Consider the following 12,356-nt stretch of genomic DNA (forward strand, 5'->3'; position numbering starts at 1 on the left):
TTGATGTACATTATTTTTTTTCATAACTATCATTGCTACATGTTCTTATATTGCATTATTCATTGTATATTTATATTAGTAAGCTGTACAGACAAACAAATCTCTCCTAACAATGTGCGTTTTTACATGTGAATCGCAACTGTGTGAACAACATCAAGTTATGAATGTTTCTATGCTTGCTTTACTTTCTTAGTGATAAAATATAGCAATCTGTATAAAGCAGTTTTGATTAATGATGCAATTTTGAAATCATTGTTATGAAACTATCTGATGTGCATGTACCACTAATTTAGAAATAACAGAGAATATTATTAAATCACTGAAGTACCTCTGATATGATGGTTCCATGACTACTCATCTTTACAAATTATCTATATTATCTTTAAATGTAAAAAGGCCCACCTGTGGCTGAGTGGTGAAGTCACTGAACACCAGTAATTTGATCTAATTCCAGGTGAGCGGGATGGCTGTATGGGTGTTTTCATAGTTTTTTCCCATGTGTAACATGGATATGAGCCAGTTTCCCTTTTAAAGCCCTCCACAAACCATCCCTCCTTTAAGTAAATAATCCTTGTGTGCTTTGCCATTAAAAAAAAAAAAAAAAAAAAAAAAGCAAAAAAAGGGCCAGTTTACCAGTATATTATCACTATATTCATGTTATTTTGCATGCCTTTTTCATATGTGCCTGTGAATTTACACTGTGGCTCTCATTTGTTTTTGAGCACTTGGGTTTTTTAGCTTTGTTTGAAAATATTAGTTATAAGTATTTGTAAAATGCCTGTTTTCCTTTCATGTATGCGTCCAATAATCGTTTTGAAACACTTACTGGTTTTGAAAAAAATATGCAAAACTTTCCTGGCATTAAAATATTTTTGCCAAAAGCTTCTGGAAATAAACTCGCGTAAATATTTGGACACTTTGAATAAATCTTTCTATTTAATATACATGAGAAAATAATGGATTATTCAGTATTTCATTAAAATTATGCTTTTCTTTTACTTTGGCAGAAATTCAACTAATGATTTCATGAAGAACATTTTATTTCTCCATAGTGATCCATCCTCATTGGTTCAATTCCTCTGTAAGTCTCAAGAATGTGGAGGAGTTTTGATAATTTTTGGACAGTTTGTATAATAACCACAGGTGAACATTTATGCCTATGTTTAAAATCGCTATCCTGATAGAACTTGAATCTGTTTTGCATTCCAAGTTTTCTTGGAGGGGCTTTCAAATTTTTATTAAGAATGCTTATATATAGCCATCCATATTAATTTCTATAAAAACTAAATTTCTCATCCCAGAGGTAACGAAATATTCCCAACAGTCGTGCCTTCACCCCTGTGCTTATCGGTAGGGAGCAGGTTTTTCGGATTCTGTTCTTCATTCAGTTTCTTCACTTAGAAATTCATCTACCAGACTCACATGCATTAAATTTGTCTAGTATGCAAATATGGCAATGTTCCAATATGACATGCATCATGTGCTTTGCATCATGTGCATTTTGCAAACGCCAAATGTATTTTCTTTGTTTAGAAAAATTTTTATCTTGCTGATTGCCTACTGTATCCATATACTCTGATGACTGTTCTAGCAATTTCACTGTTCATGTTTGTAGCATGTCTATAAATTGGCTATAAATTTTATAGCAGTATTATTTGAGTCTTGTGTAATTTTGTGAAGGATAAGTCTTTGAGTCCTTGGTGTTAACTTTGAATGTGGTGTAGACTTCAGTGCATTTTTAGCAGCTCCACACAATTTCCATCATTTTTTAACATCAAAGATAGTTGAATGCTTTGCATGAAGTTTATTTTGAAAATTTTTACAATTTTTAAAATGTTGAATATCTAAATTTCTTATAGAACTTGTCATTAATTTGTAGTATTCCCATCAGACATGGAACAGTTAATTTACTAAAGGGATAAAAGTTTCCAAATGCAGATGAAAATTCTTATGATGTTCTTTCATTTAAAACAAAAATTTTAACAAGAAACAATGCATGCTGAAACATATCAGCAAAATTCCTGACTGTCCAAACTATTATGAGGATTACTAATAAATACTTTTTGAATAAATTATTTTATTGGAAGAATATTTTAATGATATTTGGTTTGTTACAATCAAAGATTATACCATAGAGAAAAAAATAATATTTTGGCGGAAAATTGATGAAATCTCTGCAAAAACAATTTTAACACTGCAGATATGCTGAAAAAATGCAAGGCCATTGAATGTCATTAGATATTTTTAGCCCATAACAATTTCAATGTTCAACAGTATTACAGTGTGCCAAACTGCTAGAGAAAAGCTTGGCAAATTGTTCTGTAACTTCAGTCATGTAAATAACAGGCTTGAGCTCACACTTTTCAGTGAAAATTTAGTCGCAATTAGATTGATGTCCAAGCCACAAACTGATTAAGATTTTTTTTATGTTCATCATAAAAACTAGGAAATGATTTATTTGACTGCTGTGCGAAAGTTAATATGCAATTTCAAGGAAATAATATGAATATTAGATTATATAGATTTATTTTAAAATTCCAAGTTTGTTTGCATGCTTTTTGCTTACAACATGGAGATTTTTCAACCACATTTAATGAATCTGACATAAAAATATGTCATTAATCTGAAATTTGAAATAAAAACAGTGAATATTTGATGAAAGAAAGTAATTTTTTATTGTGCATGTATTAAATGTGTCAATGTTTCTTTCATAATTTGGTAGTTAATTAGTTTATGCAACTAGTTTAAAAATTTTATGCGACAATTATGTACATTCAGAAAAATAACAATAATATAGTGATCTGTATTGCAGTTACTTTGTAGGACTAGGTGGGTGATAAGGAATTAATGTATTGTCATCTTTTTAACAGGCTTGAACATCCGAGAGTAAAAATATATATTAAGTGGATTGTTTCTGAATGTGTGTTTTGTGATCAAGGGTGCTTAACCAGAGCATATTTAAGCATGTACCATAAACATATTAGCTTACTCTTTCGATCCTGTTAGAATTTGTATAACATATTTATTTAAATATAATAATTTATATTATTATATTTGAATACAGCAATTTGAAGTCTGTGTAATATATATCTAAATTTCTGATTGATACAGGTTCTGAATTTTTAACATATAATTAATATATGGATTACTGTGTAAATTCAATGAATATTTTTGCTATATCACTTTCTATTATTTCATTAGTTAGCAGTATTTTATTTCTTTTTGTAATAATTACAGAGATTAAAAGCTTGTAAAATCTTTACAGTTTAAAATAAATAGGATTTAGTTTTAATTATGTAGCTGATCTTTGAACAACACAAAAAATATTAGATGGTGCTTTCCCTCCTTTCTGTTTATGTATATAAATATGCATATGTATTTATTGAAAGGAATGTAATAAATCTATTCAACAATTTTAGCAAACCAACTAAAATTGTATGGAGGTTTACTGATGATGGTGAAGAAGTTCGAGTATCTGTAAGAACTGGTAGAATTATTCCAGTGCCTGAAATGGCTCAAGAAACTTATGATTATAAGAGTAAAAAATTTTATCAAGGTATGTTTTAATTTTTTTAATTGATGATGAGTATGCTAAATGAGTTTATTAAAAAATGAAGCATGCTATATTTTAGCTTAATATGTATAGCTAAAAAATATTGTAAATTAATAATTGTACACAGTATTTAAAAAATCTTTAAAATGTGTGGTAAATAATCATTGAAAATGGATTCATAATGTTTTTCAGTTTTGCAAGAATTAAACTCGAATAAATTTAGAAAGTTGAATAAACTTAGAAAGTCTTTATCATAAAATAAACACATTAGCAGATTTTGTTTAGCCTTAAAAGAACTTGAAAGACCTCAGATTTTTTTGAACTATTTTTGGTCCATAAAAATTCTTAATTGCGGCCCAAATCAGCAAAGGTCCTTAATTTTACTCATCTGACATTTCTTTCTGTTTTTCTAACTACAGCTATTTTGAATCTGAATTAGCATTTTGGAATCAGCGAATCTGAATTAGCGTTTTGGCAACGAATTGATGAATATTTATTTGACATGTTAATGTTAGAATTCTTTATTATTATTTCTTAATATAAAAGGTGGATACTTGAGGTAGAGGTAGGTATGAGGCGCTGCCTCGAATAAAACATAAACATTTCAAAATTATTTCTTTTTCTGTGGGTGAAGAGTTCGTAAAATATTACATCAAAAACTTTTCCTTTTTTGAAACGTGAGTTCTTTTATTATGTAGCACTAAATTTAGCAATTTCAAGATCAGTTTGTATACAAAATTTTTTATTCGAAGATTTGCGAATATTTGGACGATTTTTTTTTTACAAACATGATATCATTCATAAATATCACAAAAATAATGATGATATATTAAAATTATATTCAGGAAATAACTTTAAAATAAAACGCAATTATTTTCTTCTGCCTTATTTTAAAGTGACATTACATTCCATTTTTGCAACTTGGAATATTTTGATTCTGAGAAAATTAAGCATAATGTGTTTTGATAAATATTTCAAAATGATATGATAGAGTTTTATTTTTTAGCTTGTTTTATTTCAGAACCATCTGAAATAAGTTTTTCTTTTATAAAATCAACTTCGTTGCTTTACTTTTGGTATGTTTCGTTTTTGTACTATGTTTATTGAAAAATACATTCTATTTCAAATTCTCTTTAAAAGAATATTTTTCATTTACCTTTTTGTAGGATAATAATTAAGCTAATGCGCATTAATGATTTATTTTCCTCATATGCAGTGTATAATATCATGTTTATGTTTAAATAAAATTAATATTGATTTAATTCATATGATTTTGTTTTAATTTGCAAGTACAATTTTTGCTGTTTTTTTTTTTTTTTTTTTTTTTTTTATCATGTATTGAAAGCTCAAATATTGCTATGACACTGTAAAAGCTATTCTATACAATTTGAAATAATTTTTCTTCGTTTATTTTATAAGGAATATTTTGTTAATGTTAAAATTTAAATTTCTTCCCCATTTCTTTTCAGAACAACCTAAAGATACACCAGCAAAAGCAGTTGAAGAAATTACATTTAAACCTAAGCTAATGACATTTGAACAAGAAATAATGCAGCAAATGGGAATTAAAGAAGACAGAGTGCCTATCAAAACATATTGGTATTAAGTGTATTGTTAGAGTTTCATTTCAACTGTGTATATTTTTAGCTCATTGAATCGTTTTTTGTTAAGTAAATAAAGAATCTTAGCTAAAATATTGATTTTCTTTCATTTTATGCCATTAAAAAATAGCACAGAAATTAACTAAAGTTATCTAGTTTTTTTCCTGTAAGCAAACTTGTAATTATCGATTTAAATATTTTGTAAGAAATTTTAGACTGCCATATTCTTTATTAATTATTGAAATTTAATTAGAATGTTTTTCACATTGTATAATAAATCAACTGATTTGTGAAATAAGCAAAGTGACATCATCAAATTATAGCATGAGTTTGGAGTGTGTGTCTTTATGGATTTCACAGCATTTACTAGCAGGCATGCAAATTTACTTTTACAATCTGGTTTAATGAATCATTATGTACTCAGGTGTGATAATTATAACAATTTCATTTCATAAACTTTGCATACTTTGAAAAATATTTATTCAAATCCTTTGGGATCTTGTGATGAGAAGAGCTGTTATTACTTTATTCGCAGCTAAATATCAAAGAAAAGAAACATAATTAGCCATCTAGAATGCATCTACCATCTTCATTCTAAATTCAAGCTTAGCAAAGATTAAGTAACGAAAGTCATGAAAACTGGTACCTCATCTTGGGCTTTATTCCTGCAGCTCAACAGGCTGATTGTGTGCGGCTATGTGGTTCTGTGATTTTCTTGCTGCGTAATGTAAATATCAACCAATTTTCCTTACAATTCCCTTATGATATTATTTCTTCGTTTAAGCAGATAAATATAATATACTTTGTTATAACTAAGATTCAAAGACTTAGTAAAAATCAATCAGTTTAATTTCAATCCTAGCACCTAAGTATCAATTATACCCCAGAACTCCCAAAACACCATCAAATCTCTAAATATATAATTAATTTCTAGTTAAGTGGTTAGTACAATAATTTTAACGGGTTGCATTGGGAGTAACCCGTGTAACAAAATATAGGAAAATCAATAACATAAACACCAAATTTAATAAAAGCTCCAAGATTTTTAAAAGCATTTCGGCTGAAACAAATGCAGTGACCTGACACCATAAATTACACACAAAATAAACAAATGCAATAAAATTATAAAACAAGCACATTTATTAAATTTCTAGAATATTAAATTATTAGTAAATAATGGATAACCGATCAGTTACCTTACATACACAGTGAGTTGCATTCCTCATTTTTACTTCAAGTCATTACTGAGAACAATTTCAAAACTTAACAGAACCAAATGATTATTAGGATTATTCTACACATAAACTTAGTTATTTAAAAATTTGATCTTTGGTAACAAAACAGAAATTACAATTATGGAAATTACATATTTTAGTCACAAAAATTTTTAATTTTACTTAAGGCACAACCTATAATTCTTCCAAAAAAAAAATAATAAAACAACTTTTACTCATCTGACATTTACTCATCTGAGTCAGTATACAGGAACCCTTCATCACACTCAGCAGCCCCTTAAAGGAAGCATTGCAGAATTCACGATAACTCTATTGGGCATTGATGCATGTAATTAGTAGACAGAAACCCTTCGTCACACTCAGCAACCGCTTAACGGAAGCATGGCAGAATTCACGATAACACTATTGGTCCATATAAGGCTGAAGAAGTATCATCATTTGTTGAAGGTACTAAGATGTAGATCACTAATACTGAACCAGATGATTTGAAAACCTGCGACGACAAAAAAATTAATTCATCGATCCTCATCAAACATCTGCGAAACCACTGAAATTCGGCTTCTAGCAACCAAGAGATTCGAAGTTCTACATCGAGCAGGACAAGTCTAGCTGTACACATGTCGGCAGTGGGGCTAGCCCGCAACAGGGCAACATGCTCCCTGATCTTTTTGAAGCTGAACCTTACATCACTCACTTCGACCTTTTTTTCTTTCACATCGCCTCTGCTCAAATCGGTCCATATCAGACTCTGCTCCAACATCCGCGTGCGCAAGACCCACAAGAGGTCAAGCCCCACCACAATTTATCTTTCTCTTTTTCTTTGCAGTTCAAAAACTGAATTAACTCTCACGTCGTGCAAGCTCAAATTGGAATGAATCATAACCTCATCCCGCTGGTTTAAGGTGCTTGTCCCACATAAGGAGAGCCCCGCCACTCTTTTTCTTTTCTTAAACTTTTCAAGCTCCAAAATATGAATGACTTCTAACATTGTGCAACTTCCCAAGAAATCTCGGACTCTCCGCCACGCATTTGTTCATATGCTTAAAGGAAAACATAAAATTAAATTTCAACCAACCCCAGACTTTTATCTTTAGCTGAGAAATTACATCCCCACAATGAATCAATAACAAGAAATCTGATCAAGTACTGGCCATCCGTACCCTGAATCAGAGAAATAGTCCACCCCCCCCCCAGCTAGCAAGTGGAAAAATGAAGAAATTCAATTGCCTAAACTTACAAAACCCCCAATGTCCTGAAGGGAATTGAAAAAAAACATTGCAATATACAAAGCGAAAAACCAAGTGGAAAAGAGTAAGCCGATTTACAATTTCTCATACTGCCCCATTAGTAAACGAGCGCCCCAGCGAAGAAATGCGACTAACACCCCAACTGCCTGCAGTTCTTCTGTTAGTAAAAATCAAAAGCCATAAAGCAGATGTGACATCCGTAAAGTTTCTTGTCTTTATTACAGAACAGCCGTTGCAAGTATAACCAGCGAAAGCTCTTAACATTTTACAATTACTTTTTTTCCATCTTCAAATATAAATTAATTACAAATAAAAATAATTGAAACAAAATATTAATGTACTAAAATTCGCGACATAACATGTCTGATCACCCTGAAGAGCTAAAAAATTATTCAAACTAATCCTGTTTTTTGTGTAATTTTAAATGGTTAATTCAAAATGAAAATAAGCTTTTAGGCAACTTAACCTTTTAATTAGCATAATTTCTGTGTCGTTTGCCATCTTTTATAGTCTATTTTGACCTAATTTGGCAAATTTTATCTTTTATTTGACGTTTACTTTAGTTTATAAATTTTATACTATAATAATAATATCAACTCAATTGTTGATCATAACCTGTGATGTTGTTCCATGTTTTCGTAAACAAACATGTAGGACTTCAGCAAAGCGATCCTAATATCCGAATGATCACATAAAATCAATATAAAGCATGCTCTCAATGGAAGAGAAAAGAAATTGATTATAAATGATAATACTCTTAAAGCAGATGGATTTTATGATAATACAGTTTTTCAGTTTCACTGCTGTTATTGGCACGGATATACAAAACGTTTTACTGAAAGTGAAGTAAATATGCATAAAAAGGTATGTATGAAAGATTTATATGAAAAAACAACAGAAATTCAAGACAAGATAAAAGAATCAGGTTATGAACTCGTTGTGATATGGGAATGTGATTTTGACAACAATAAAGAAATTAAAAGAGGTATAAAAAATGAATGGAAAAGAGATTTTGTAGAACCTTTAAATCCCAGAGATGGTTTTAGAGGAGGTAAATGTGAACCTTCATAATTAAATTATACAATGAAAATAATGAAAAAGGTAGATATATTGATGTATGTTCACTTTATCCAACTGTTAACTATCTTGAGTACTATCCAATCGGACATTTAATTAAAATTTATAATCCTGAAAAATTTGGCAATAATTGGTCTGGTTTGGTTAAATGTAAAGTACTTGCACCTAGAAAATTATATCATCCTTTACTACCTGTTATATAAAATTGGTATTTTCATTATGTAAAACATGTTCAAAACCTGTTCAATGTAAACATTTTAAAACTATTGTAGAAAAGAGAAAATGTGAAGAATGTTATGAAATTAGAAATAAAGAATGTCAACATAATGATGAGGAAAGAAGTTTTATTGGAACTTAGAAAATCGAAGAAGTTAAATTAGCTATTGAAAAAAGATATAAAATTTTAGATATATATGAAGGATGGCACTTTAAAAATAAAACAAAGGAATTACTCAAGAAATATGTTAAAATGTTTTTGAAAATTAAATTAGAAACAGATGATAAATGGTCTACACAGTATGAAAGTAAAGAAGAATATAAAAAGGTTATTAAGAAAAAAGTAAGTATAAAACTAGAGAAAATAGAAGAAAATCCAGGTAATGAGATATATAGCCCAAATTTGTTTAAATTCACTAAATTTTACGAAATCCTATTAGACGATAGAATTAAAAATTTAAATATGATATTTATGAATGATGAATGAGTAGACATGAAATTTAAAATGAAAGATGAATATGTAAAAGATAATTTTAATGCAAATATGTATATAGCAACTTTTACCACCAGTTCAGCTAAAATAAGACTCTATAAAATGTTGGACACAATACAAGATTATTAGTAAGTAATTTATTATGATACAGATTCTATAATTTATATTGATGATGGTGCCAATAAAAGTAAAAACGGGTTGTATGTTAGGTGAATGGACAGATGAACTTGGGAGCGATGAGGTTTTTATCAAATCGTGGATATCAGGTGTGTCCAAAGATTATAGTTATATTTTGAATAACAACAGAGAATTTGGGAAACTAAGAGGATTTAAAGTGAGTCATGAAACAGAAATAAACTCAATTTTGATTAAAGAAATAAAATAATAACAAGAAAAACTAATTACATAGATGTAGAAATTAGTCAATTTAAAATTTAAAAAGATAGAGATATAAAAGTAACTAATATGAATAAAACATATACATTCAGTTTTGATAAAAGAAGAATGTTAGATAATTATGATACTGTATCCTTTTGGATATTAATAAGATTTTTTTACTAATAAATGGAAAATGAATTAAGAAGATTACATGACCTATTAAAAGAAGAATATGATGTCGTAAGGAACCATGTCCATGCAACTCAATAGAAACTCTCCATTATGTACTTGAAAAATATGATATTGAAACTGAAAAATTAAAAGTATCAATTGATATGATTTCCCTTGATTTAGAAAAGGTTTTGGAAAAATTGAAGGTTAACTGGAATATTAAATTCAAACAAAAATGTAATTTTTTATTTACAAATCAGGGAGCAAAACATTCAACAAATTATTCTATATAAATAGAAGATGGAGGATTTCGACAGACTTAGATCTTATCCCAAAACACTAAAATTGAAAGATTTAGAACCTGGAAAATATGATCTAATCATCATTGAGAAAAATTCAGACAAAATTTGGAGATTCAACCATTATTAAATTAAATGTCGATGATGAACCTAAAGAATATTATCTTGATTATATGTATCCTTATAAAGGAATAAACAAAGGACAATATATCTATAAATTAAAAGAATTAGAATTATTTTCAATTTTTAAAATATTTTAATATTTTTTCAGGGGTGAAAATATTTCCCACTCTGGATTTCTATCAGTTTTTTAATATATTTTCTTTCTTTTTAAAAGTTGATGATCACTAAAAAAATCATTTTTTTTTTTTTTGGTTGAATTTTAATATTTTTGTCTAATTTGAATTTTTCTTAAATTTGGTACTTGAAAAAATGTAAAAAATACTTGATTTTTTAACTATTTTTTACTTTTTTAAGTATCTTATGTCTTTTTTCATTACATTGATGAAACTTTTGTCTAACATTTTTGAGGGAGTTTTAGAGATTGATAAAAAAACAAAAAATTCACTATTTTTACAAATCATGGAAAATTGATGTGTTTTTGTGAAAATAATATTACTTTTCTTGTGCTTTAATATTAAAAATGGATTAAAATAATAAAAATGCAAGTGTCCCATAGTATAGGACATATGCTGCTGAGATACTATTATCATTTTATAAAAACATATATTCTCTTAAATACAATATACATTTCTGGTACTCCTTTTACAAACATCATTCATGACATATTTTGGTCTATGGCAAAAAGAATATTTGTAAAAATAAAAACGGATTCTTTTTTCCTAAAGTGTATGAGCGGCTAAAATTGACCTTGAACAAAATTCAGATCTCATAAATCTACGGGTTTTAGAGGGGTAAAAAACTTAAACATTATGTTGGGATATTTAATTTTTGAATTTAATAGTTAAAACTACTCTGTTTCTTTGCGTACCACTGGTTCAGAATCGCTGCTTTAAGGATTTTACAGAACACACTTAATGTGATCATTCGGATATCAGTATCGATTTCCCGAAGTCCTACATGTTTGTTTACGAAAACATGGAACAACATCACATATAAATAGAAATTGAGTTGATATTACTATTATAGTAAAACATTTATAAAGTAAATTTGACAAACAAAAGATATAATTTGCCAAATTAGGTTCGAATTAGATTATAAAAGTTGGCAAACAACAGAGAAATGATGCTATATTAACAGAGAAACAGAGAAATGATGCTTAAGTTATCAAAAAGCTTATTTTCAATGTGAATCAACCATTTAAAATTAGACAAAAAAACATCCTCAGTTTGAATAATTTTATCGCTTTTCTGGGTGATCAGACACATTTTATATCGCGAATTTTAGTATATTAATGTTTTGTTTAAAGTACCATTAATCACGTATTTTTATTTGTAATTAATTTATATTTGAAGTTGGAAAAAGAGTAATTGTAAAATGTTGTTTTGTAACAAAGAAAGGGAACTTTACAGATGTGACATCTGCTTTTCCTTTTTACTAACAGAAAAACTAGAGGCAGTTATGGTGTTTGTCGCATTTTTTCGCTGGGGGCTTGTTTACTAATAGGGCAGTACGAGAAGTCATAAATTGGCTTACTCTTTTCACTTGTTTTTTCGCTTTGTATATATTGCAGTATTTTTATTTCAGTCCCCTTCAGGACAGTGGGGTTTCGAAAGTTTAGGCAATTTAATTTCTTCGTTTTTCCGCTTGTTAGCTGGGGTCTCTATTTTCCATGTTCTGGGTACCGATGGCGAGGACTTCTTTGTCAGATTTCTTGTTTTTGATTCGTTGTGGGGGCTGTAATTTCTCAGCTAAAATGTAAAAGTCCCAAGTAGCACGGCAAGGTCGTAACGACTTTGAAAACTGGTCGCGAGTCATGTTGCAATATGTCGTCTAAGAAGCCCAGATGTCCGCAAAACTCCACTGTTTTGCAACCGTTGCAAAAACGTCTATATTACGTCTTTGCAGATGAGGTCTATGTTGCATAGACGTCGTTAATGCGTCTTTCTCAGGTTATATTTTGGTT

General features: G+C 29.0%; 1 protein-coding gene across 2 annotated transcripts in view; it reads left to right on the forward strand.

Annotated features, from left to right (window-relative positions):
* The window catches only part of mRpL24 (mitochondrial ribosomal protein L24), a 55,731-nt gene extending 50,484 nt beyond the window's left edge, over nt 1-5,247 (forward strand). For both annotated transcript variants that reach the window (XM_035364615.2, XM_035364616.2), the window contains exons 5-6: nt 3,420-3,556; nt 5,023-5,247. In XM_035364615.2, coding sequence (XP_035220506.1) covers nt 3,420-3,556; nt 5,023-5,159 — 274 coding nt within the window. In that variant the 3' untranslated portion in view covers nt 5,160-5,247. The remainder of the gene's footprint in view (nt 1-3,419; nt 3,557-5,022) is intronic.
* Nucleotides 5,248-12,356: the final 7,109 nt, after the last annotated feature.

Source organism: Stegodyphus dumicola, chromosome 8 (assembly GCF_044657685.1).
Source record: "Stegodyphus dumicola isolate Sdum_Otavi_A_Nest chromosome 8, ASM4465768v1".
Lineage (NCBI taxonomy): Eukaryota > Metazoa > Arthropoda > Arachnida > Araneae > Eresidae > Stegodyphus > Stegodyphus dumicola.